General features: G+C 51.3%; 1 protein-coding gene across 7 annotated transcripts; it reads left to right on the top strand.

The window, feature by feature from the left end:
* On the top strand, positions 1-26,945 carry VPS37C (VPS37C subunit of ESCRT-I). 7 transcript variants are annotated; one of them, XM_037060508.1, is made up of 6 exons: positions 1-301; positions 749-873; positions 22,351-22,449; positions 22,997-23,168; positions 24,037-24,119; positions 24,718-26,945. In XM_037060508.1, exons 3-6 carry the CDS (start codon positions 22,357-22,359, stop codon positions 25,447-25,449), a joined length of 1,080 nt encoding a protein of 359 aa, XP_036916403.1. In that variant the 5' UTR covers positions 1-301; positions 749-873; positions 22,351-22,356; the 3' UTR covers positions 25,450-26,945. The 7 variants fall into 7 exon arrangements, with proteins under 7 accessions (XP_036916403.1, XP_036916399.1, XP_036916404.1 ...); XM_037060507.1 differs by lacking the exons at positions 1-301; positions 749-873 and adding exons at positions 13,899-13,976; positions 14,267-14,410; XM_037060504.1 differs by lacking the exon at positions 749-873.

The raw sequence follows: 26,945 nt of genomic DNA, 5'->3' as shown, positions 1-26,945 counted from the left end.
GGCCAAAGGCTTGAGGGGGCGGGGCGTCCGCCGTCCTGGCGGGGTCTCGTGGGCCTTCCCCTGGGTGTGGCCCCTCGTGCCCAAGAGTGTGTCTGGTGAAGAGGGCCGGTGTCGTGACTCAGAAGAACGTCAGGTGCCCCACGCGGTAGAGGGACGAGCGGTGTGGGCCCCGCTCCCAGACCCGGACGTTGGCGGGGAGTCACATCCGGCAGGAGTAGGAGGGCCTTGCGGACCCCGGAAGCGTGGGCGTGGGCTGTGGTTTAACCCGCGGCGGCTGTGGCAGCGGCGGCGGCCCGGGCAGGTGAGCGAGACCCGGGGAGGGGCAAGGACGGGGACGGGGGTGGCGCTGCAATGGCCGCCGGCGCGCCCCCTCCTTCCCGCCTCACTCTGGTAGAGGCCGGTGATTGGGCACGAGGGGCGCGTGACTGCCGCCGAGGTCTGGTTCCCCTGCCCCTCGCAATGGGAGGGAGGCAGTGAGGGGAGGGCGCGAGGCGCTGCCCGGGCTGACCCCGCAGGTCGCGCCTCCAGCCCCGCCCCTCTCACCACCGCGCTTCACCCTCCACGCCCTCTTTGAGCATTTTGCTGCTCACAGTTCTGGTGACGTTAAAGCCAGTTTGCCCATAGTACAGATGGGGAAGCAGGCCCAAGAGTGGAGTCAAACCGGCAGAGGACTCACGGGAGGTGGTGGCCTTATGGGGTCGGAGGGTCACTCTAGTCTTTGACTCCCTGACGTGTGCCCTTTCTGCAGGGCACGGACAGCATGGGCTTTAAGCCTGGACTCTGTTCTTATACTTTTTTCTGGACCCAATCTTGGACTGCCCTGCATCACCGACAAATCCTCATCCCTGGACTTGCTGGGGACCCAGGGCATTGGTGTGTGTCTTTGTCCAGTATGGGCCTGATACTTCCTGGGTACAAAAGGCAGTGTGTGTGTATACTACAAATACATAAATAGACTCCTTGACTTACAACAGGGTTGAGTCCTGATAAACCCATCGTAAACTGAAAATAATTCAGAATGCATTTAATACACTTAACTTTCTGAACGTTGTAGCTTATAGACTAGCCTACCTTAAGTGAGCTCAGAGCTCTTAGACGTTAGCCTACAGTTGGGCACAGTCATTTAACACAAAGCTTATTTTATAGTAACCTGTGAATATCTCATAATTTATTATGCATACCACTATTACACCATCATAATGTTGAAAAATCGAAGTCAGGACCCTCTGTGTCGCCAGCAGGTGCCTGGTTCCCCCACGTTTCCTCCCCCACAGCCAGTGAGGTGCTGATTTCCTGCTTTATGGGTGAGGGAAGAAGTGATCTGGGGCTGTGTTGTGTGTTATTGGCGGAGTTCAAGGTGTACGGAGTTCATGGTGTATGTCAGGGTCTCAGCCCCCCAGCAAGTCGGTGCTTTCTCAGCCACGCAGTGTCTGGACTCACTCATCTAAGTAATTCCCACTTTTAGCTCTGGAAACTTCACAGGGTCCCTTCCCTCTGCTTTAGCAGTATCCCAGAAATCCTGTTGCTGACTCAGGCCTTTGCCACCCTGTAGACTGGGCTCCCTGCCTTTTATGCAAGAGTCTTATTTCCTACTTGTTGACCTACGATGCTGCCACCTGACTCTCAGGTCTGCGACTGTCGGCCCTTGAGCTGGAGGTGATGGTGACCGAGGGATTTGGGATGGAAAGCCTTTTTTTGGCTGTTGTCCAAAGCTGCAACCCTGTAGAGGACTGCCTGCTGGTTCTGGATGGGAGTGAGGACTTGGGGCAAAAAATACTGGACACTGAAGTGAGAGTCTTTGTTCTTGTCGGTCGTAGTGCCCAGAAAAGCTTTTTCCCCAATATCATCTCAGAAATGGGGTTCGGTGCCTTTGTAATTTCCATTAGGTAAAACATTTTTATTGTAGATTTCTTCATCTTGGCAGCTACCGGTGGCGGTTTTTTAGGTAGCAGTAACTGATTTCTTGCGTGGCTGCATGTGCTTTTGGCATTGCTCAGAGAGCTTTGTGAACATGTTGAACCCTGAGAACACCACAAGGTCGGTGCTGATCCCATTTAACAGGTGAAAAGTGAGTTCGAAAGATGGTAGATAAATTGGCTAGGGTCACATAGCCAGTAAACCGCTGAGTTGGAGTTTTTAACCTGTTACTCTCATTTCAAAGCTAATGTGTACTTGCTGGACCTTAAGAATCATCTGTGATGCTTACTAAAAATCCAGAGCCACACATCTGGAGATTCTTGCTTAGACTGTCTGATGGGGGTCCCAGGAATGTGTAATTTTAACATAGACACTGGGCGATTCTTATATGATAAGGAAGGTTTGGGAAGCACATTACCTGAAGAAGTTTGTAGATATGCTGAGCTTGGGAGTGATATTTTTTCTAGGGAATCTTGTTTTCTTTTTCCTATTGCCTTGAAATTGGCTAATCTGACCTAAATCCTAAAAGGGCATGGGTGTAACTAGCCATATGAATCATCTTTGGACACTGTTGGCCAGTACTAGTGGGGTTTTTCCAGACTGACCTAATCAGGTCTTTGAAGGCTTTGTTTTAATCTGATTGAATCTCTGTTGTTTGGAAATGCTCTTAGTTTCTGCTTAGGGTCTGGAGTTTTCAAAAGATTGTGATTTGTTCCCGGAAAGCTGTCTCTTATCAAAGAGATCTCCGTGATGGCAGAAGTCTCGGAGGCTTTGGGAGTCTCGGAGGCTTTGGGAGCCGCGAAGGCGCAGTCGCTTCACAGGTGCTTCCTCCATGGCACTGCTTTCACCGCTCACAGGTTTTTCCCTTTCACAAGTTTGTGAGAGACTGGGCAAACACCAAACAGGTTTGTCGTGATTTGTTTGGAGCTGATGGAGCAGGCCCCCTGGGGCTTAGGATGGGCTGGAGACTCACCCACGTATGATAAACAGATAACCCAGGTCAGGTACGCAGAGCAGGGAGGACATACAAGTCGCACTGCTAATTTATCTGTTCCCTCGTCAGCAGGATTACAAGTAGCAAAAGAGTCAGAGTCAACATGATAGTGTTTATTCTCTTTCTGTCCGATAAATACTGATTCCTAGTTTAATTTCTTTGTAAACAGAGGATGTATTTCGTATGATTTGAATTGTTTTGACTGAGACTTGTTTTGTGGCCAGGACATGGTCTACTTTCATAAATGTTCTGTGAGCTCTTGTGAGGAATGTATTTTCCATTGCCATTGAGTGGAGTATTCTGTAAATATTATGTCAAGTTGGTTGGTAGTGCTGTTAGAAGTCTTCTGTGTCCTTACTTCTTTTCTTTCTAGTTGTTCTATCAGTTATTGAAAGAAGGGCATCGAAATGTAACTACAATTGAGAATCTGTCTATTTTTCCTTGTAGTTTTATCAATTTTTGCTTCCTGTGCTTTGAATGTCTATTACTAAGCACATAAATGTTTGAGAATGTTATGTTCTTTGATGAATTGACCTCTTTTATCATGAAATGTTTTTTTGCTCTGAAATCTACTTTGTCTCATTTTAGTATAGTCATTCACATTTGAAAAAATTAGTGTTAGTGGATTAATATCCAGAATATATAAAGAACTCCTGTAGCTCAACAACAGAAAAGCAACTTGATTGAAATGGGCAAGGGACTTGACCTGACATCTCTCCAAAGAAGATGTACAGATGGCCACTGCACACGAAGACATGCAGCATCACTTGTCATCAGGGAAGTGCAACTCAGAGTGACAGCGAGGGACCACTACAGCATTGAGGATGGCTGCTATCAAAAAAATTAGAAGTGTTGGCAAAGTTGTGGGGAAATTGGAACACTTATTTGTTGCTGGTGGGAATGCAGCATAGGCAGCTGCTGTGAAAAACTGTGGAATTCCTCAAAGAAATTAAGTATAGAATTGCTGTATGATCCAGCAATTCCATTTCTGGGTGTACGTCCTAAAGAGGTACAAGCAGAGCCTCAAACAGGTTTGCACACTGCTGTTCACAGCAGCGTCATTCACAATAGCGCAACGGGGGAAGCTCCCAAGTGTCTGTTGACAGATGAGTGTGTACATGCCTACAATACACTGTTACTCAGCTCTAAGAAGGGAGTTTTGACATTCACTACAATGTGGGTGGAACTTGAAGAAGTAAGTGAAACGAGCCGGTCACTGAAGGAGAGGCAGTGCATGGCCTCTCTCCTGGGGGCTTCCTGGAACAGTGCCCTGGATAGAGACAGGAGGAAGAATGGTGTTTTCCAGGCCCTGCGGGGAGGAGGGAAGGGGCGCTGCTGGGGCAGAGTTTCGGTTGGGGATGATGGAGAAGTTCTGTAGGTGGATGGGGGCGATGGTTGTACGAGAGTGTGAATGTACTTAATGCCACTGAGCTTAAAAATGCTTAAGGCGGTAAATTTTATGTATGTTTTACCACAATTAAAATAATGATGGGAATTTTAAAAATTGGTGTTAGCTCAATGTATCTCGTTATATACTTTCACTTTTAAACTAGTTGTTTGTGTCTTTGTATTTAACAAGGGTCCAAGTTGGTCTGAAGGTTGTGTGTTACTGTTAAGCTGATTAACAAGGGTCTTTTGTAGATAGCATGTAGATGGGTTTTGTATTTTGTAAAACCCAATTTTATAATCTCTGCCTTTTAATTGGGATGTTTAGACCATTTAGGTGTAATATAACTATTAGTATTGTTGGGTTTAACTCTTTCATTTTGCTATTTTTTTTCAATTAGTTCCATGTTATTTCTTCCCATTTTCCTTTTTTTCCTGACTGTTTTGGGATGGAGTCACTTTTATGATTACATTTTGTTTTCTTTATTGGTTTATTCGCTATAACGCTTTTTTTGTGGTTGCTTTAAGGTTCATGGCATGCATCTTTAACTTGTCGCAGTTCATCATGAAGAGGTATTGTACCACTTCACAAACAGTCCAAGAATCTCACAATAATATGCTTTCATTTACCCCCCTTGGCCTTAATAATGTTATTGTCACAATTTCACTTCTATATTGTTATAAGTCCCACAATATATTGTTATTTTTGCTTTAAACAGTCAGTTATTTTTTAAAGAGATGAAAGAGAAAAGATCTTTTATATTTACTTAACATGTTTATCATTTCCCCTGCTCTTCATTCCTCTGTATAAACCCAGATTTTCAGTTTGTTTCGTGGTCCTTCCGACTTGAGGGCTTTATGTAATATTGCTTGTAGTGCTGGTCTGTTGTGGACGTGTTCTTGCATCTTTTGGATGCCTGAGAAAGTCTATATTTTTTGCATTTGTTTTTGGAAGGTATTTTTCTCTAGATATACAATTCTCGATTTATTATTTTTCTTTCAGCATTTAAAGGTGCAGTTACAGTGCCTTATGGCTTGCATTGTTTCTTATGAGTAATTTGCTGTCATTCTTATTTTTTCATTCTGCTGATAATGTGTGTTTTTCTCTTCTGGCTGCTTTTCTTTTATCACTGGTTTTAAACACTTTATTACGTTGTACCGTGGTGTGGGTACATGTTTTTCTTCATGCTTCTTGTGCTTAGGTTAATTGAGGTTTTTGGATCTGTGGGTTTTAGCTTTCATGAAATTTTGGAAAATTTTCGTATAATAATTCTTCAGATGTTTTCTCTATTCTCATTTCTTTTCCTTGGTGACCCCATTTACATGTATATTACGATGCTTAACGTTGTTCCACAGCTCTCTGATGCTCCTCGCGATTCCCTAAACATGTTTCTCTTTGTGATTTGTTTCATGTAGTTTTCTTGCTGTTTCTTTAAGTTCCCTGGTCTCTTCTGCTGCGTCTGCACTGCTGTTAGTTCCATTCAATGTACTTTTTATCTGAGACATTGTCGTTTCCATAGCCAGAAGTTTGATTTTGGTCTTTTTTACATTTTCCACGTCTCTGCTTAACATGCTCAGTCTTCCCTTTAGCTTCTTGAAGATGTGGAATATGGTTGTAATAACCATGTTAGAGTCCTTGTCTGCTAATTCTGTTACCTGTATTTCTGAGTCTGTTTCTATTGGTTGATTCCCCCCCCCCCATCATAGATCATTTTTATTACTTCTCTGCTAATTTTTGACTGTGTGTCAGATGTTGCAAATTTTAACCCTGTGGGGTGTTGTATATTCTTGTATTTCTGTGATTATTCTTGGCATTGTTTTGGGACACTTTTAAGTACTTGGAAACAGTTCAGTTCTTTAAGTTTTGTTAGCTGAGATCAAAGCAGCTCTTAGACCAGAGTTAAGTTTTTGCACTACCAAGGCAATACCCTCTTCAGTGCTTTATTATGTCCCGTGAATTATGAGGTTTCCCCACTCTGGCTGGTGGGGACANCTGTTTCTATTGATTGATTCCCCCCCCCCATCATAGATCATTTTTATTACTTCTCTGCTAATTTTTGACTGTGTGTCAGATGTTGCAAATTTTAACCCTGCGGGGTGTTGTATATTTTTGTATTTCTGTGATTATTCTTGGCATTGTTTTGGGACACTTTTAAGTACTTGGAAACAGTTCAGTTCTTTAAGTTTTGTTAGCTGAGATCAAAGCAGCTCTTAGACCAGAGTTAAGTTTTTGCACTACCAAGGCAATACCCTCTTCAGTGCTTTATTATGTCCCGTGAATTATGAGGTTTCCCCACTCTGGCTGGTGGGGACACAAAATTGTTTGTGGCTCAAGTTGAGGTCTAAAGGTCGGTACCTCTAATTCTGATGATTCCTATCTGTGCTCAGCTGAAAGAAAGCTGGAGGGGCCGCTGCAGACTTCTAGAGCTCTCTTTGTGCAGTGTCACCTTCCTGATACTCTGCCCTGCGAACTCTGGCTCCTGGAGCTTCTCTGGACTCCCAGCCTCGTCTCCCCAGCTTGAGGAGTCTGTCGGGCTCTGCCTGGGTTGCCCCTCCCTGTGCCATGGTTTGGAAACTTTCTCTAGGCAGTAAATTAGGGCAGGTGTAGGGGCAGTTGTTGGTTTTCCTCTCTCAGGAATCCCCCGTGCACTGCCTGACTCGTTGTCTGGAAACTGTTGTTTCATTAATTTGTCTGGTTCTCACTTGTGTGAGGCAGGGGCGTGAGTCTGGTCCCTGTTCCTCTGTTTGCCGAAAGCAAAGCCCCTGTCTAGGGCAGTCACCGAGTGCCTGTGTGTGCTAAGCATGACCTGGGTACTGGGATGCAGACATGAGTGAGGCATGGGCTGCGCCCTTGGGGAGCTCACTTTCTTGCTGGGTAAAGATGCTGATTCCTGCGTGGTGAATGCTGTGTGATACCTACAGAGCACCGTGGAGGGCAGGGTGAATTAGTTCTTTGGGAGGAGCCAGGGACGCTTCCCAGAGGAGCTAACATTTTTAAGTTGGAGAAGGCATGGGGAGGAAATTCCAGGAGGAGGGAACGGCAAGGGCAAAGGGAAGGAGGCAGAGCTCCGGACTCCTCGAAGGCAAGGCTCCTGTTGTATTGATCATGATGTAGATGTGGAACATGTGTCAAGTGGTTTGGAAGCCTGCTGTTTGTTCTGGGAACAGAAGGGGGAACAGAAAGAGTGGGGACGGGGTAAGTATCCCATGAGGGAGTGGAGGAAGATCTGGCGGAAAAGGGAGGCTTGGGGTCAGCCGATCCAGGGCCTTGTATGCCAAGCCAGGGAGCACACGATTTTGAATGTCATTCCAAAGCACTGGGGACTGTGGAAGGTTTTCAGTAGGGACACGGGAGTGCTGACTGACCATTCCCTAGTGATTACTGGGGGGTGGGAGGGGGCGCAGTCTGTTAGAATCAGGAGGGCAGGTCTGGAGCAGCTGGCTCAGAGCAGACATCCTGCGTGAGGATGAAAATGAGTCCAGAGCTGAGTGCTGCGTCTGGCGTTGCCACCTCTCGCCTTGTGGATAATGGCCTTCACAGAGTTCTGCCTGAGTCAGGAGCGGATATAAGGAGCCTCTGGCCTGGTTTGTTTTCTGTAGCTACACGATTGCCCCGAACCCATTGGCCTGCCTCTGGTGGACCGGGAAGTTTTTCGGCTCAGACACCACTGGCAGGGGTCGGGTTCCATTGCCATCCCACCTTATACTGGCCTGGGTGACCCCACATTAGTGAGAGCAGTGAGTGTGACCACCTTGGGCTTTAAACAGGTGCACCTTGATTGGTTCCCTGCAGATTCCTAGATATTTGTCCTAAGTATGCTTTTGCCTTGACCTTAATCTTGATCCTTCCTAAAGGGATGTTTGAACCTGCTAGCTCAGCTTACTCTCTATGGATTAGTGTGGGGTGAGGGTGGAGGACTGATGACTGTAGTTCAGACCCTCCTGGGTCATCTGAACAGCTGGGACAAAGGAGAAACAAATGGCAGTTTGGTGTGTAGTAGCCTAGGGTGGTTTTCTTTTCAAGTCAGAGCCACAGGCCAGAGAAGGAAGAGGCTTTGCCAAGTGGGTGGGTTGTGCTTCACTGTCAGGCAGTTTCAAGAACCGGCTACTTACTAAATGACCTGTTTCTTGGCCGTCATACTGACTGAAGCTGAATGCTATCGATCTGAGTTGCATCCAGCCACCGGAGTCCTGTCGCTCTGTTGACTGATGCCATCCCCGGAGGCATCTCAGGTTCTTTCTCTTCAGCGTCCACGTGGGACGTGCTTGAGTTGCAGAGGTAGGAGTGGGCTGAGAGCGTGAGGTCAGCCATGGCGGTGCGAGCTGTGGCTGTTCATTCCATCCTCACAGACACCCTGCCCTGTAGAAGAAACCAAGGGATGGAGAGCTTACGTACCCTGCCCCCGCACCCAGCCAGTAGGGACTGAGAGCTTCAGTCATTGGCTTCCCCTGCAGGGCAGAGGTGGAAAGGAGGGGCTGCTCCCGGTGCCACTGGGGGATCTGGGGCTCCAGGGTCTGGTGCGCCTGGCCCAGGAGTTTGGCCTTATCCTGAGGGATGGTAAAGGAGGGTAGGTACCACACTAGTACTTGTTGAGGACAGAGTTATTCTGGGTTCGGAACATCAAGAGGCCTGTGCTTTAGGGAGTGTAGTTGAAAGATAGGAGCAGTAACCACCACTGATTAAGTTTGTACCCGGAGCCAGGCACTATGTTTCACGGACATGGACTTGACTGAGGCGAGCAGCAGTGCAGTGGTGAAGAGTGGGCTCCAAAGCCAGGCTGCCTTGGGTGAAATTCAGGCTCTGCAGCTTCTCTTTGGCTCAGTTTTCTTGTCCGTCAAATGAGGAAAACCAAGGCATATACAGTGGTGAAGGTCCATTGTGAGGGTCACACAAGCTGCTAGGTAGAGAGTGTCCAAAACAGCGCTCTGTGAGTAGTGAGTGCTGCGCACATGAGCTCTGGTCACAGCCATCTTTGCTGTTTCACTGGTGGGGCCGAGAGGTTTGGGCAGGGGCACAGTGGTAGGTGGCGAGGCCTGGTTCCACCCCTGCCCTCAAGGATTCAGCCCCCAGCGTGCTGCCGCCCTGCCTCTGCTCTGCCTTCCCTCCGCCTGCCGTCTTCTCTTCTGCACCTTCTCCGTCCTGAAAGTGCCTGCCCACCCTCCAGGTGTCAGCTCACCTGTGCTGCTTTCCTTGCTCCTTCTGCCTAGACTTCATCCTGCCCCACCCATGCTCTGTACCAGGTAGCATTTCCTCACTCTGCCCTTCGGGTGGGTGAGACATCACAGCCTAAAGGGAGTAGAGCAGGGGTGGGGGATGGGGGGCTGGGCCAGTGGCCAGGCTGCGAGGGTTGGGATCAGCAGAGGTGAGGGCTTAGGACAGTGGTTTTCAAACAGTATCTGGGAAGGTGCCTGGGGAGGAGCCCTCTTGAGGCTTAGGGATAATAGGGCTCTCCCTCTACCCCTTTGCCCAGAGGATGGCCTCTGATTTGTTCTGTGCCCTGGGGGTTTTGGATTAATGGGTAATGTTTGAAAAAAGCCAAAAGTATCCTCCTTTAGAAACAATGTTGAGCCCTGGCCAAATGGCCAGTTGGTTGGAGCATTGTCCTGTACACCAAAAGGCTGCGGGATTGATTTCCATTTAGGGCACATGCCTAAGTTGTAGGTTTGATCCCTAGTCAGAGTGTGTGTGGGAGGCAACCAATCTCTCTCACACTGATGTTTCTTTCTCTCTCTTTCTCTAAAAAAAAAAGTTGAAAATTAGCAAAACAACAGGAGTGGTATACCAAGTGGGGGCAAAGCATGGAGGTGGCATGTCCTGGCACTGTGTCCTGACTGCCCCCGCTGGAGGGATAGGTGGGAAGTAAGGGGAGCAGGGGGGAAGAGAGGACTAGCGTTAGGGAAGGCAGAGGGAGTGGGCAAGAGTGTTTAAAAAAATTAATCCAGATGGTTGGAAGAAAGGGACCCTGGAGGTGGGAAGACGCATTTGGAGTTTGTGGAAGGACAGGGCTGGAGGCGCTGGAAAGACTGTAACAGTGACTTGATAAAACCTGGTGATTGGTCCTCAGAGGTCAGGGGTGGGCCTGTGCCTCGGAGATGGCCTGGGGAATTGGAAGTGAGAGTCCTGATGGAAGCAGAGGTGGAGGTCAGTTGGGAGGAGTATCTAGTTTGGAGAAAAATCAGGAGATGAGAGCATCCCCCCCCATTTAGTATGGTAATGGGTCTTATTATTCCTGAGTCGAGAATTCTCACTTGCCAGCCTGCCTGTGGGAAAGGGATCAGTTGGAGTTATTCAGTGACACCAGGAGCATTCTGTTGGTTATGTAAATATTTATGTGCAGATGCCAGTTTCCTTCAGAAGCCTTGTCCTAAGAGATTGTACAGTGCCCCGAAGATGTATGGGCATGCTTACATTTGGGGACCTTGGCTTCCCTCCGGGACCTGAAGAGCCCTCTCGGATGGGTGCCCAGAAAAGTTGTCAGGCAGCGTTTTACACAATAAGCTGTGAGAGGTGTGAGCGCATGAGAATTATAGCACCTAGCACCTGCTTGGTGCTTTTTCTAGCACCTCCAGAGACTCTCATTTAATTCTCATTAAGACCTTACAGCAACCTGACGGTTTTGGTGGAATTAGCCCCATTTTACCAGTGAGAAACAGAGTAAGAAAAGCTGAATAATTTTCTTAAAATCCTTACTCGAGGATATGGTTATTGATTTTAGAGAGAGAGGAAGGGGGAGAGAGAGAAGAAAAAACACCAATGTGAGAGAGAACGTCTATCAGTTGCCTCCTGTATGCTCCCTGACTGGGGATTGAACTCACAAGCTAGGTACGTCCCCATACTGGGAACCACCTTTTGGTGTGCAGGACGACGCTCCCACAGAAGGGGAGAGGGCTGAGCCGCCCAGCCAGGGCAGAGAGGTGGAGTAATTGGCCCAAGGTTAAGTGGCTAGTAAAAGGTCATGCCGGGATTAAATCCAGGGCCGTTTGTCTCTGAAGCCCTGAGCCCTTTCCACTACCTTTCCTACTATCTTAACCACTTAGCACTGGGGGTGGAAGGGGGCCCCAACCCCAACTCTGGAAATTCCTCGGAACGACTGAACACTGAAAAGGCCTCCCCTCTGGGGCTTACGTGCCAACCTTTCAGAGCTGCAGAATGGGTGAAGTTGGTAGTGTTTTGGGTCACGTGAGACTCACGTGATGTTTGATTTTTTATGGCCTCCTGTGTGAAGTCAGGTGACTCGACAGCCTGATACTTGGCTACGTGGCTGGAATCATTTGGAAGAAGAAAAATAAATTGGATCAACCAATACGTCTTTATTAAGAAGCAGGATTAGGAAGTTTGCTCTGGCACCCGCAGGTGTTCTCTGACATGAGGAGTTGGATGGGACCAGGGTTCAACCCTGGGATTGAACTGTGCAGCTTGCTATGGTAACAGCTTTCCTTATGCTACCATGGGTGGGATGTGGGGAATTTGCAAGAAACCCCAAGGCCTTTATAACTCCCCCTGCCAAGGTAATTTCAGGCTTGGAAGTAGCTGGCAAGGAAGTGGTGTCTGGTCACAGTGAGGAGGGGACTGGAGCCAGAGGAAGCAGCAGCACTGGCCCAGCTGCAGTTCCGTGTTAGAATTCATTAATGGCAGTTGTTTTGCTTGCCTCAGTATTGAGCCCCAGGGGTGTGTGGAGTCGCCCCTAAGATTGCCCTCAAGAAGCAGAATTATGTAGTAATGCTTGTTCAGTGCCCGGGAGCCTGCAGAGCCCTGCTCATCGGAGGCACGCAGACCCCACGTGGCATTATCCCCGGAGTGCCCATTTGCTGGAGAAGGAAACTGAGCCTAAGGGACTCCATCAAGGCCACCCTGATAAATAGCTGTGAAGCCAAAGCGCAAAGCCAGAGTGTCTGTCCCCACATACTGTGCTTGTCCCCTCTGCATTCTGTTGGGGGAGAGTGGGCTTTAACTGTTTTGGGGTGAGGGGCACCACAGACCATCTCTAGGATCAGCATGCCTTTCTCTGGTCTGAGCACCTTGCAGGTACAAAATTCTGTGTTTTGCTTTCATTTTTTTTATCCCCTCCACTCCTGAGTTTATTCTTTAAAGGACCTGATGTCAGTCGAAGCTGTTTGTTTTTGAGCTGAACAATCCTGGCAAAGATCCTCATTGAGCAAGACCCATCAATACATTGCTCCCCTCCGACCCCATTAAGGATGGATCTGGAAGGCTGCCTGAGTTTGAGCTCTCACCAGCCTCACGTAGACAGACATTCTGCAGCTGCTTCCCGCTGCCTCCCCAGGGCAAGAAAGGATACTACTGCCTCTGGCCTAAATCCACTAGGGTGCAGTGTCCTCTTCTTTGAGCCTCATATCTTCCGCTAGATCACATTCCTTCCCTGTGTCCAAGGCATGTGAGATTGATTCAGTCAAGATGCAAAGTAATGGAAAGAAGTTGAGACCCAGAGTTGCCAGCAGCAAGGGCCAGTGGCCAGAAGCTTTGTTTTTCAGTACGTGAGCTGCAAAAGCCCAGGGGCACAGCTGTGGAATGCAGGGCTTCTGTAATGTGTCACCTGGCCCCTCTGTCCTCCCCCCTCTTTGCAGAATCCACTCTCCTGGCAGCTGTCTCTCTTGGAGGACATGTTGATTTCGGGTTTAAACCACAGGCCACCCAGTTTTTGACAACTTTGAATTGCCCACTGGAATTTAAAAATGGGGAGATGGCGCAGGGATCTAGATTTTGAGCTGTCTTTGGAGACTCACCCTCTTACCCACAGGGGAGGGGGTGTGAGCTGGGTGGGAGCCTGTGCTTTGCAGAGGGAGACACTCCCGCCCAGAGGCTTGGCCTCTGATGCACCTGCCTTGTCCTTGTGGGTTCAGGGTTTGTGACTTCCGTGATCTCTGGTGGATGTGAAAGCTGCAGAGCAGACAAAACAAAGCAAAAAGGAAGAAGAGAAAGAAAAGAAACCTTTTTTCCCCTCTCAGGGCTTGATATCAAGGGATACACGACGTTGCTCCCAAGAGGGCCCTGCTGTCGTCTGCCCTCCACCCTGGGACTCCTGTCCCAGTGCGAGCAGCCCCTTTGGTGAGGCCTCAGGGGCTGTGCGCACACTCAGCCCTCAGAGCCATCCGCCTCTCCGCTTCTTACTCCACGGCCCCCCCGCCTCCCTCCCCACCAGGACGCCCTTCTCATCATGATCCGCTTCGAACTGTTTCGCTTTCTGAAACGAAACAGTTCCTAGAGAATTAGCTTCAGTTTTTATATTTTAAGGCTGTGTCTGGCCTATAGTAAGGACTCAGTAAGAACTTATTTACACCTCTCTGCCCCCACGTACCCTTCCTCCCTTTCTCTGGGTCCTTGTATGGTACTGGGCATGTAGTCATGAATAAACAGTGTGTTTGTCAGGAAAAGCATGAAGAAAGGAGTGAGGTGTGGAGACTGGAGGAAGCCCTGCTCTCACATCCCCACATCCTGGATGACGCGTGTACCAGCTGACCAACTGGTCCTCGCCCTCCTGCCCCTGTCCACTCTTCTGCAGACATTGTCAGGGGCTCTGCGTGGCACTGGGGGTACAGTGCTGAACACGCCGTTTCCTTCCCTTCTCATCTCACCCTTCTTTCCTGTCCCCTCCTTCCAAATAGCAGACTCCTGACACTGCCCCACCCCCGAGTACCCAACATCCTCTTGGGCACCTTGGTAAGTGGAGGGGGGTCCTGGTCAGGCCTGGGTGCTGGGGGTGGGGGGGTGGGAGGTAATTGGGCTTGTCGGGCCCTCCAGACACAACACCTCCTGGCGCTGGGCCCCCAGATGGCTGCTCAGTGACCTCCAGTTCTCTGCATCCGGACGTCCCAGGGGGTTGTGGCCACTTTGAGTAGCACTGGTTTCGATTTTTCCTGCCACGTCGGGTGACTGGGGACAGAACACTTCCAGCAGCAGGGGCCTTGGGCAAAATATTTTTCTGTTCTTTTCTCCTTTTCCAAATTAAGAACCCAGAGAAGTGTTTGGCTGCCTTTGGCCTCCCTGGTGACTCTGACTTCTGGAAGAAAGGCACTCGTAGCTTCCAGGGGCTGGTGTTGCTCACGGGACAGGCATTTGCCTGCTTCGGTTTGAGATATTGTCAATGGGCCAGGGTAGGGGAGCTGGTGGCGGGGGAGGGTGCACCCAGGGGCCTGGGGCTTTCAGACCTGCAATCTTGTTATCTTAAACTATCCTCCTGACTGCCCCGTGAGAGGCAGGCGAGGGACAGTGGGGCAGGTAGGCAAAGGTGCTTGTGAAATTTACATACCAAACAGCTCATCAGACCTTTTGCAATGCATGGCAATACTTTCATCATCTCTCTCTGAGCGTCCTTTCTTCCCTAAAATAGGGGTAATTAGCTTTGTGTTCACTCTACTTACTAGAGTGGTTATGTAAGCCAGCAATTTTCAACTGGTGTGCTGCAAGAGGCACTCTGCTGTGCCCCCAGAATCTTTAAAACATGCAGTACCTTTTAAAAAGATTCTTGGGGCACACCAGAGTGTCTCTTGCAGCCCAAGAACCTTTAAAACATGCAGTACCTGGCCTTGGCCAGGTAGCTCTGTTGGTTAGAGCATCGCCCTGATACACCAAGGTTGAAAAGTTCATTCCCTGGTCTGGGCACATACAAGAAGCAACCAATGAAAAAATACATAAGTGGACAACAAATCGATGTCCCTTTCTCTCTGTCTAGAAGAAAACCAAAGTGAAACATGCAGTGCCTGACGATTTAGTCAGGGGCACTGACTTCTTTTCCCCTTAGATTGTCAAATAAAACAATGACAGCAGCTAACACAACGGTGCCATCTGGTGTGAATGAATCAAAATTATGCCTATTTTTAGGGTCAGAATGGCAGAAAGTATATTTTTGGGGGGTGCTGCAGAATTTTAGTAGTTAGTTTCTGTGTGCCATGAGATGACAGGCTGGAAGTCACTGATGTCGCTTAATGGGAGAGACTGCAGAGAGCTTTGATCTCTGAAGAAAGGGGCCCGTGACCATCAGGGGTTGTTTAGCCATGTTACGGGTAGGGAGAAGGAGCCCCTAGAGAATGTTGGCACCTGTGGGTGCGGGGGCCTGCACCCCTGTCCTGCCAGCAGTGCCTCGTGAGGCGCTGTGAGAGGGGGCGACCGGCTGGTGGAGCCCAGGGAGAGGAGCAGCAGGCCTTCCCCCAGCCCCCGGAGTCTGGGGCCCCTCCTTGGTCACCACAGGCAAGTGGCACGCCACTCTGCCGTAGTTTCAGCACCTGTAAATTTGGGGGTGTTCGTCTTTGCCAGTCAGGGAGTGCCAGAGATAGTCCTCACAGATAGGAGCTAGAACCTCCTGTCCCTTTCGTCTCCCGGGTCCCACACCCTGGAGCTGGGATGTCAGGTTTCCCACGCAGAATGGCATCCTCTTCCCCAGTGAGGGGGCACTTGCGGGGGCCTGATGCCAGGCAGAGGGTGGTCTAATTAGGACAGCGGTGCGTTTCACTCCCGGCCCACTGCGGGATTGTCACTGTCTAAAAGACAACGGGACTCTGTGGATCAGCAGGTGACTGTTACAGGACGTTTGCCACAGGGAGTTCAAGGCAAGCAAGCAGAGTCAGGAGGGGTGCGTCAGATTCCCGAGAAGAGGTTATCATTTGGGCAGTGGGCGGAGGGCACTGGATCTAAGGGGCTGTGGGTCACGGCACAGTGGGCTGCACCCTGCGGCGCACCCTGAGTGATCCGGGGTGCTCGCTGGTTCGTTGATTTCTTGATCGGCCACCATTCTTTACTTAACACAGGGAAGTCTTTCTTGCTTAATACCAGGGTATGGAAGAGGTAGGTTTATAGTTATACGTGAAACAGAGTTTATTCTTGAGTTATTATTCATTATTTGTTAAGAGTATTAACTCTGAACCTACTTTTGCCCACCCCTGTAATTACAGTCTCTTATTACCAAACTTCGGTGACAAGTTACGTCCTTGGTGCTGCTGCTGCTCCTGTCCCTGTCCCTTTCCAAACGGCAGCAGCAGTAGCCTCACTCAAGTTTTAGCAACGTCAGGTCCTGCTTTGGGCCACCTGGGCCTTTCAAGCCCAGCAGAGGTGGCTTGGGAACTTAGCTTTCACAGACTCATCCACCAAACCCCACGTTCACTACAAGTTCAAGAAGGGTGAACATACACACCAGATCCACAGAGGTGTCAGTAGTACGCTTTTGTCATCCCCAGCAGGAAGACAATTCAGGATGCTGTGAAATACTCAAACTGTTTTCAGAGGTTTTATTTTGGTGACTTTACCATGATCAGAACATACCCCTTTTGGGGGGAGGGGACTAGTGGCTGGTGGGAACCAGGCAGTTGGCTGTAGGCTGGGTCCCCGTCAGTCAGTGCCTCCTCTCAGGTAAGCTCTGGTGCCTGCCTGGGCCATCCACACAAGCTGGACCAGAGGCACTGAAGGAAAGTGCACTGAGGTCCCGGCAGAGACTCAGAGCCCCTGCATTCCCATCCCGCTCTGAGGGACGGGTTGACAAAGCCCTTCCCGGTCTTTGCTTTTCCTGTCGGATGAGGCCACGCCCCCCAGATGAGGCCGGGAGCACTAGAGCTCCCTCAGTTACCGAGGAAAGTAAGGTCAGGGATGCAAAGCCAGTTTGGCCCTGGTGGCTTCATTATTATAACATCATTAAAAATTAAAGTAGGACCTCCAGTCAAGATGGAGGCATAGGTAGACATGCTTTGCCTCCTTGCGCAACCATAGAATTACAACCAGATTTCAAAACTAGTAACACCCGGAACTGTTAGAAAATTGAGCTGTATGGAAGTCCAGCAACCAAGGATTTAAAGAAAGCCACCTTCATCCGGATGGATAGGAGGAGCAGAGTTGCAGAGACGGAGAGGAGGTGGCGGAGTGACGGTCCCACGTTCATGTGTGGTGGATAAAAATCAGGAGGGACAATTTGGGAGTGAGTGATCCAGCCCCAGGCTGGACTGCACAGCCCAGGGTCCCAGCACCCGGAAGATAATCCCCATTACTTCTGTTTGTAAAAACCAGGAGGGGTTGGGGTGATGGAAGGAACAGCTGAATTTTCGCTGCTTAAGAGGCCTGCAGAGATTTAGAACAACATTCAGAAACCCATCCACTCTGGGTTTCACCAGTAGGGCAGCAGCTGGAAGGTGCCAGTTGCATATGGAAAGTGATAGAAGTGACTGGAAATGAAGCAAGTGCTGGGAAAACCTCCAGAAGCCAGGCAGCAGCTCTGTCCCCTCTCCGAGTCCTCCTTCCTCCCCCAACAGAGTCACAAAGTGGGGAAGTGAAGTGGGTTGCCCCGCCTTGGCAATTACCCGAGACTCTGCCCCACACAATTTACTACTAAGACAGGGAGTCAGAGTCTTTCTCTACCTAATAATGCAGAGAAACAAACACAGGGAGGCTGCCAAACTAAGAAGACAAAGAAATACGGTCCAGATGAAAGGACAGAGCAAAACCCCAGAAAAAGAACTAAACAAAATGGAGGTAGCCAGAATGTCAGATGCAGAGTTCAAAACGCTGGCGATCAGGATGCTCAGAGAACTCACTTGAGTACAGCAACAATACAAAGGCAGAAATGAAGGATCCACCAAGTAAAATAAAGAAAAATCCACAGGGAACCAATAGTGAAGGGAAGGAAGCTGGGATTCAAATTAACAATTTGGAACATAAGGAAGAAAAACATTCAACAAGAATAAAAAGATGAAATAAGAACTCAAAAAAAAACCAAGGATAGGCTTAGGAATCTCTGGAACATCTCCAGATGTGCCGGCAGCCAAATCACAGGGATGCTAGAAGAAGAAGAAGAGCAAGAAATTGAAAACTTACTTGAAAAAATAATGAAAGAAAACTTCCCCAATTTGGCGAAGAAAATAGACATACAAGTCCAGGAAGCACAGAGAGGCCCAAACAAGTTGGACCCAAAGAGGACCACACAAAGACACATCATAATTAAAATGCCCAAGTTTAAAGATAAAGAGAGAATCTTGAAAACAGCAAGAGAAAAGCAGAGAGTTACCTATAAAGGAATGCCCATAGGCTGTCAGCTGATTTCTCAAAATAAACCTCACAGGCAAGAAGTATTCAAAGTAGTGAAAGCAAAGACTTAACATCCAAGATTATTCTACCCAGAAAAGCTTTCATTTAGAATGGAAGGGCAGATAAAGTGCTTCCCAGACAAGGTAAAGTTAAAATTCACCATCACCAAGCACTTATGTGAACTGTTAAAGGGCCATATCTAAGAAATAGAAGATCAACCATGAACATTAAAAAGGCAACAAACTCACAGCTATCAACAAAGGAACCTAAAAAAAAACACAAAAACAAAAACAAAAAAAATCCCAAGCAAACAACTAGAACAGAAACAGAATCATATGTATGGAGGGTTATCAGCTGGGAGGGGGCAGGGGGAGAATGGGGGGGAAGTACAGGGATTAAAAAGCATAACTGGTAGGAACAAAATGGACCGGGCCATGTCAAGAATAGCATAGGAAGTAGAAAAGCCACAGACCTTACTTGCATGACCTATGGACATGAACTAAGGGGGGGGGGGCAGTTGCTGGAGGTAAAGAGGTACCAGGAGGAGCGGGGCAGGGGGGGAAATTAGGACAACTGTAGTAGCATAATCAATAAAATATACTTAAAAATTAAATTAAGACCCTTGGAGCCATGGCTGAGAGCATTGTCTTGCATGCCAAAAGGTGGATTGGTTCCTGGTCAGGGCACATGCCTGGGCTGTTCCCAGGCTCAGTTCCCAGTGAGGGCACATGTGGGGGCTCCCATGGGAGGCAGACAATTGGTGTTTCTCTCTCACATCGATGTTTCTCTCCTTTCCTCAAAACAAAAATCTGTAAATGTATGTAAAAAATGTTTTAAGAACCCCGGAGATTCTTAAGTTCTGGGTCTGGAGGAGGTTCTTAGGGCTCTGGCTTTCCATGGGGACTCCAGGTGAATCTGATATATGTGGTGACAACCGCCCTGCCCCTCACTGGTAAGGGCACGTCTGACTCTAGGCTAGTGCAGGGTTCAATGAGGTAATGTAGGCAGAGCGCGGGCTGAGCAGGAGACCTGCCCTGGGACAAATGCTGGCAGAAGACCTCAACACCACAGAGCTTAACTTATTCCTGAGGTTTCCACGTGCCCACCAGGAGAGCCCGGAGCGGAGCTGCAGTTCCCTAGGATGGGCACGGCTGTCCCCTCAGCCACGCCCCATGGGAGGTGTCATGCCCAGCAGGGACTACGCGCGGCAGGCAGCATAGCCTCGGGCCACAGACTCTGTGTCTTTGGGTCTTGGGACACCTTTCACTCCTAAAATTACTGAATTTCCCAGAGTTTGCATCCATGTGGATTTTAGCTGTTAATATTCACTGTGTTAGAAACTAAAAGTAAGGAAATTTTAAAACAACTTGCAAGCACACACATTGGCTGCCAAAATGATCAGGTGACCAGGTGCCAGGTGCCCTCTGAGAGCTGCTCTGTATGCAAAAAAGGGAATAAAAAAATGTTTTGGATCATGAAAGTCATTCTGACCTCTTGGACAGCCTCAGAGGTGCTTCGAGACTGCCCCGGGGTGCTGGGAACACACGTGGAGAGCCATTGGCCTAGAGTGTAGGAGAATAAGCCCTGGAGTCAGACTGCCTGGGTTTGATCCCCTGGGCCACACCAGCCGGGCTGTTTAACCTCTCTGTCTGTACCTTACTTCCTCATCTGTTAGAGCGGCTGCTCCTGGAGCAGAGCCAGCGCTGCGGCGGCCTTGGCCATTACTCGGACCCTCACAGCCACTTCTCTTCAGTGTCCTGTAGGGTGGCAGGCCCCTCCCTGGTGGCGTGGGGGCTGGGCATGCTGCAGAGCCCCAGCAAGCTGGGCCATCCCGGAGGCCTTAGGTAGGAATAAGTAAGTTCTGAAGCGTTGCGGTCTCTTGCTGGCACTTCTTCTAGTTCAGGCCTCGTGCAAAGCCAGCACTCCCCCTACTGAATCTCAGTGAACCTTGCACGAACCCCTTTCACAGGTGAGGACCCTGAGGCTCAGGCAGGTTGCACTTGGGCAGGGTCTGGTGGCTGCTAAGTGTCAGGGCCCGGGACTCAGACTCCGTCTGTCTGACCCTGGGCTCCCGACATGTTTCCGATCTTCGAGACTTGTATCAGAATGCTGCCCTGCTTGTCCTGCTCCTCCTGGTGGGGCACTGGGCCTCCGAAGCTCGGCTCCTCCCTGGGGCCTGTGCAGTCTGCTGCCCCCGCCCCAGCTTTTAGACTGCAAGTTCGGGAGCAGCAGGGGGAGGTGTAGACAGGATGCAGGTTTCAGTTTTGACTGCCATCTGCAATGGGGCAACTGCTACTTCACAGGATTAGGAGGGACAGCACGTGTATTGTAAAACTCATGCTTTGGCTCTCAATATCCAGTAGCCTCCATTGTCACACAACTAGCAAGGAGCTATCTATGTCTTCCTCCGACTCTGGCCCTGGATCAGTTGCATCAGCATTTCCTGGAGAGATCCTGCATTTCTGGGCCCCTCCCTGGCTTGCCCGGCAGGTGGGGCTCAGGTGCACACTGAAGCCTGGCATTCCTTCCTTGCAGGGTTCAGGGCTCCATTCCACCATTGGTAGACACCACCAGACATGGAGGTGGCCCTGATTGGGGAGCACTTTATCAGTGGGGTGGCTGTATCCAGGCATACCTGTTTTGTTGTGTTTTGGAGGTGTTGTGATCTTTACAAATTGAAAGCAAGGTCCTCCACTGGCAAAAAGATTAGGACTCAGGTTACTGTGGCGTTGGCTCCATTGCGGTGGTCTGGGACCAAACCTGCACGATCACGGCGGTCTGCCTGTGATCTGTCTAAACTGGGATGTTTTTGAGCATGGGAAGGATAGCTCCGCAGGAGGTGAGGCGTAAAGCAAGACTTTCCTGGAAGGTGGGGGGTAGGGTGGTCAATATTTGTCAGTTTCTTTTCTCAGCTCTCAGGGTCCTAGGAGATGCCTCTTTTTCTAGATGGGGAGACTGGGACCCAGAGAAGGTTGCTTCTGCTATAACTCCGGTGCTGGATTCCAAAACGCCTCCTTGGCCGAGTGGCAGGTGTCGGCTCATTGGAGGCTGGCACTAGTGTGAGGTTATGAGGCCCTTCAGATTTCCCGTAGTGTCAGAATCTTCAGAAAGCTAACATCTTTGTAATGGTAAAACCAACAGTAATGCTGTAAAACATCTCTCTGGAAAAGAAAAAAACATAAGCAGAGAGGGTCCTGTCAGCAGAAAGGGAGTGAGTCCTGGGTGTGTTTGTGTGCATGCTTTCTCTTGGTCCCTGGGGTCTGGCTGTGACCCCTTGTCATACAGACAATCTATCAGTGTCCCTTTGGGCAGAATGACGGAGGGGGAGGACTGCTGAAACTAGCTCTTTGTCAAAGCGGACATTCTATTCAGGTCGGTCAATTTCTTTTCCTCCTGATTGCCTTGGAAGCCAATTTGGCAACTTTTCCCCCCTGTGGTGATGAGGATGGGGCGTGAATGTGACTGTCCAGTTTTGTGGCATGTGGGGAGGATGGCAGTTGCAGAAAACACTGAGGGGACCAAAGGCTGTCAGTGGCCTAAATATAACCCGCAGCAGCCTTTGAGCCTGTGATGTTGAAGCCCTCGGCCCTGTGTGTGTGGGCTGGGTCTATTTCTGGTTCAGACAGAAATAAATACCTCCCGGAGTGGCCGCTGTCATCAGGGCTTGCAGGCCACCTTGGGCCAGTCTCTTCTCTGTCCCTGGCTGCCTGGCTCTCTCCTCCTACCCTTTCCATCTGCTCCTGGGGCAGCTTCCTCTGTGTTCTCCCCCTGGCTGCCGAGCGCTTTCACGTGTCCTGCTCTCTATGGTTCGGACGGAAGGAGCAGTTCCTTGGTCTCTGGGGAGAGGGGCAGGCAGGGTGGCAGGAATACTACACTAAATAGGACCCTTACCCCTCCTTGAGCCACCCCCCCTTGAGGGTGGAAGCATCCTCACAAAACTCTTTGTCTTTCACAGATAATACAAATGGGCTCAGGGCTCTCTTCCCCATGAGCTTCTCTTCCTCACATAAGAATCATTCTGTGTTTACAGGGCAAGATGGAGACTCTGAAAGACAAGACCCTGGAGGAGCTGGAGGCGATGCAGAATGACCCGGAAGCCATTGACCGGCTGGCCCAGGAGTCCCCCGAGGTAGAGGCGGGCTGGCATGGGGCCCAAGAACGGAAGGGCTATAGATGGGACTGAGGCATGTAAGGAGTTTGGGTCAAGTTCATCTTCCTTTCCTGTGGCCTTCCCCATGGTTGGGACCCACAGAGATGCCCCCGAGGTGCCAGCCCAGTTCCCTGGCCTGACAGGGGAGCAGTACTAGGGAGTCTGGGCCCTCACTCGAACCTGCAGTTCCGCACTGTTGTTGCAGCCTGAGTCTGGAGGTGGTTTCTGGAAGCCCTGGTACTTTTTCGTAGCTGCCTTTCCCCGGGGCCTGTGGCCCTGCACCTCCAGGAGGAGACATTCTTGGGCCGGGGCATGGGCCCATCTGATTGATCCCATTTGCGGCCATTCCGTGGGGTGCCTGGTCAGAGCGCTTGCTCGGGGTTTGAACCCAGATCCATCTGACTCTAGCTGAGGGCTCAGTGTTGTGGTTGCCTACGGTGGGCAGTGAGTCCCAGAAGCCCCCAGACCAGCCTGCTGTGCTGTGAGTGGTAGTGGTGATTCTTATGTGGAGCATCCTGTTCTTTAGGTCCAGGACCTACAGCTGGAACGGGAGATGGCGCTGGCCACCAACCGGAGCCTGGCTGAACAGAACCTGGAGTTCCAAGGTCCCTTGGAGATCAGCCGCTCAAACCTCTCAGACAAGTACCAGGAGCTCCGGAAGCTTGTGGAGCGGTGCCAGGAGCAGAAGGCAAAGCTGGGTAGGGGTGGCTGGACCGCGGGAGGGTGCTCTGGGGGGCTCTTAACTTGGGGGGCACTCAAGGTTGGACTGGGAGAGCTGCTGGAGTAGCATGGAAGGCGCTGACTGGTGTGGCTCAGTGGATTGGGCATCCTCCCGTAGACCCACAGGTCGCCAGTTCAGTTCCAGTCAGGGCACGTGCCTGGGTCGAAGGCCAGGTCCCTCGTTGGGGTGCATGGACGAAGCAGCTGATTGATGTTTCTCTCATATGTCAACGTTTTCCTCCCTCTCTCCTCTCCTCTCCTCTCCTTCCTCAGGATGGGGGAGGGTCAGCAGTTACTGAGGGTCACCACGTCCCAGCCCTGTGCTAAGAAGCTCTTTACGTGAATTTTTGTCCTTATGGCCATAGAAGGGTGGGTCCTGCTGTTGCTCGAGTTTCACAGATGAGAAAAAGGAGGCTCAGGGATCTCAGAGCATGGCCAAGGTCGCACAGCCAGCTAGCAGTAGGGCTGGGATTCACACCCACAGAGCCTGCACCCTGCGCTGCCACTGTCAACTCAGCCAGCTCAGCTTCTGCACTCTGCAGGGCTGGTCCCGGCCCTCTGTGTGCCGGACCTGCCATCTGTGGAGGTGGCAGGGGCTGTCCGGGCATGACAGCAAGGAAGAGTGGTGCCCTGTGGGACAGAACAGGGCTGGGCGTGGGAGGCTGGTTAGCAAAGGTCTGGGCTGGGCTCGGTTGAGCTCCTCTCTGCTCAGGAAGGCGACCTGAGGGAACCACCACAGGGTGGTGGCTCGGCCTTGGCACATGGGACACTGGGGGCCTTGGCGGAGACCTTGGCCTCCAACTCTGAATCCTCCTGAAACGTTGGCCTTTCTGCCCTCTGTTTCAGAGAAATTCTCTTCAGCACTGCAGCCAGGGACCTTGTTAGACCTTCTGCAGATCGAAAGCATGAAAATTGAAGAAGAGTCTGAGGTGAGAGGGACATTGGCACCCCCCCTTCCTCTCAAAGCGTCAGTCCCCGGGGCAAAGCCATGTCATGAGCACCCGGTGTCTGCAGAGGGTGGGACGAGGGCGCATTAGCAGGTTGCAAAGATGGGTGGCACCCTGTGTCCCAGCAGAGGCCCTTTGGGTACAGAGAGCAGGGACCCTGAGCGGCTGCATGCGGGTGGGCAGGCGGGGGCAGCTCTCTCCCGTCTTCCGTCTCTGTGCTCTGGGTGTGGGAAGCGGCCAGGCCCGCCCAGCCCCTGGGCTGGCCACCCCAGCAGCTCAGCAGCCAGTGTTCCTTGCTTATTCAGCACCCACAGGTGGTAGCTGTGGGGCCAGACACAGTGCGGGGGTGGGAACAGCAGTGACTATGACAGATGGTCCCTGCCCTCCAGCAGCTGATACTCTGGTGAGGAAGATAGAGTGAACCATGGAGTGTGTGTATATCAGCAGTGAGGAGCCAGAGAGGGCAGGGGCTGCCTGGGGCAGCGGAGGTGGGAGGGCTGTGGCTGATCTGTGACCTGGGGGACCGAGGGTGGCCTTGTTCCCAGCCGGCCTCTATTGTCACCTGACCTATGTCTTCTAGGCCATGGCCGAGAAATTCCTGGAGGGTGAGGTGTCCTTGGAAACATTCCTGGAGAACTTCTCCTCCATGAGGGTGCTGTCCCACCTGCGCCGGGTCCGTGTGGAGAAGCTCCAGGATGTGGTGAGGAAGCCCAGAGCTTCCCAGGAGCCAGCTGGTGATGCCCCTCCGCTCCGCCCGCCTCTGCCTTCCCGCCCAGTCCCCCAGGCGACGCCCCCCATGGCCGAAGAGCAGCCACCCCCACCGCAGCCACCCGCAGGAGTGCCTCCCTACCCCCTGCCCTATAGCCCTTCTCCCGGCTTGCCAGTGGGTCCTACTGCCCAAGGCCCCCTCCAGCCAGCCCCCTTCCCAGGGGTGTCCCCTCCCTCCCTTTCCTACAGTGGGCCCATGGGCCCCCCATATCCGTCAGTCCAGCCGGGACCCAGGGGTGCTGCGGGCTACTCCTGGTCCCCACAGAGGAGCATGCCTCCCCGGCCTGGCTATTCTGTGCCTCCCTCTGGTGCCTCTGGCCCCGGGTACCCCTTAGCGGGGGGCCGGGCTCCCAATCCTGGTTATCCTCAGCAGCACCCCTACCTCTTGACAGGAGGCAAACCTCCTTACCCAACACAGCCCCCACTCCCAGGCTTCCCAGGCCAGCCCCAGCCCTCAGGCCCCCCTCGGCCTCCCTACCCCCCTGGGCCAGCTCCCCCCTATGGGTTTCCATCACCTCAGGGTCCTGCTTGGCCTGGGTATTAGGCAGGATCCTGGCCCTAGGCCCTTCCCTACTTCCACCTGTACCACACCTTTGGCCCACCTTCTGCTGAGATTCGAGGTTAAATTGGAAGTGGAGTCGGCACTCCCCATGGACTTGGGGGCACCTGGCTGGGAGTCTACAGGCCCTCGTTGTCACAGCACTTACGGGCCTCCCAGGAGAAGGACACGCCTCCTTCCAGTGACAGCCTTCGCCTGTCCAGTGCCAGCCAGGCTGGGAGCGCAGCGCCTCCCTGTGGCTGTCTGCACAAGTGGGCTCTGCATCTGTGACCATCGGCTGCGTCTGTGCTCCGGGACACCTGAGCCCAGTGCAGACCCGTCTCAATTGCATGGCAGCTGGCGGGTCCTCCTGCCCCTGCTCAACCCGCTCCCCTGGGATGTGGCATATTTGACAAGGTGCCTGCACCAGGGGATGCATCTTTCTGTGTCTCCGGTCTGTTCAAGGATGGCCTGCCCAACGCACTATGGCCAGGGCTGTGTCACAGGGCGAGAACAGAGGGAAGATGCTTCATGACTTTTAGTCACATAAAAGCCATAACTGAACTCTGATAAGCTGGTGTCAGAGGAACGTGCTGTCTGCTGGTTTGATGACAGCAGCAGGCCAGCGCAGTGAGAAGACGGGGTGGTGAGGGTGGACCCCAGACCTGGCTCCTTCTGGTTGGGAGATCTGGGGGGGTCACTGCCAACCCTCTGGCTGGATGGTAGAAGGTAGCTCTGGCCGAGGAGACTGGTCACATTGGGGGTCACTTAGGAGTGGAGTGCCAGGTCGCCTCTCCAGCCACCCTCTTCCCCGGGGCTGTCCCCGCCCCTCCACTCCTTGAGTGCCTTGAATCTCCTTTGCGGCAGCCCCCTCCCTCATCCCCTTCCTCTGGCTCCCTGGTGTAACTCTCCCCACCCCCAGCATCCATCCAAGACAGACATCAAAAAATCCCCTAACAGTCACCTCCCAAATGGTGCTTCCTAAAACACCATCAGTATGCCGGAGTCCGTTTCTTTGCATCTCTTGTCTTCAGAATGTAAAGGACAAGGATGGTGACTTCGAGCCACACACACACAGCCCCCAGCACACTCGGGGTTTTGAGCACGTTCAGTGATAAAAATGACAACGTACCAAAGGGGGCGTGAGGAACGAAGCATTAACTTGGCTGTTGCTGATGTGAACCAGGTGTCAAGGGCAGACCCTGGAGCTGCTACCGGTTAGGGAGTCATATGTGCCTTGAAATGTCCACTACACGAGCACCCAGAGCCTGGCGGCCTGGGGTGCTGGGGGCCGACGGGAACTCGACCTTCTGGTGCCTGCCCCCCCCCGGCTTACGTGCCACCAGAGGGCGTGTGGACGGGCTCGATGCGCGCGTCGGTCCCTTGCCAACTGTGCTTGCTTCCCATGAGTTATTTATAAAGAGAAATCACTAATGGATTCTGCTGGTTCGAGTGCTTCGGAACGGGGTGAATGACTATGTTGTATAAATAATTGCCACAGT

The sequence above is a fragment of the Sturnira hondurensis genome, unplaced genomic scaffold, assembly GCF_014824575.4.
Source record: "Sturnira hondurensis isolate 20B ecotype Veracruz unplaced genomic scaffold, ASM1482457v3 Scaffold0011880, whole genome shotgun sequence".
Lineage (NCBI taxonomy): Eukaryota > Metazoa > Chordata > Mammalia > Chiroptera > Phyllostomidae > Sturnira > Sturnira hondurensis.
Note: the sequence above shows the minus strand (reverse complement) of the source record. Positions and strands in the feature narration are given on the sequence as shown.

Coding starts and splice junctions, on each gene's coding strand:
- VPS37C (XM_037060504.1), top strand. CDS start 22,357: ATGGAGACTCTGAAAGACAAGACCCTGGAGGAGCTGGAGGCGATGCAG. Junction 23,169..24,036: donor GGAGCAGAAGGCAAAGCTGG/GTAGGGGTGGCT, acceptor CCTCTGTTTCAG/AGAAATTCTCTTCAGCACTG. Junction 24,120..24,717: donor AAATTGAAGAAGAGTCTGAG/GTGAGAGGGACA, acceptor TATGTCTTCTAG/GCCATGGCCGAGAAATTCCT.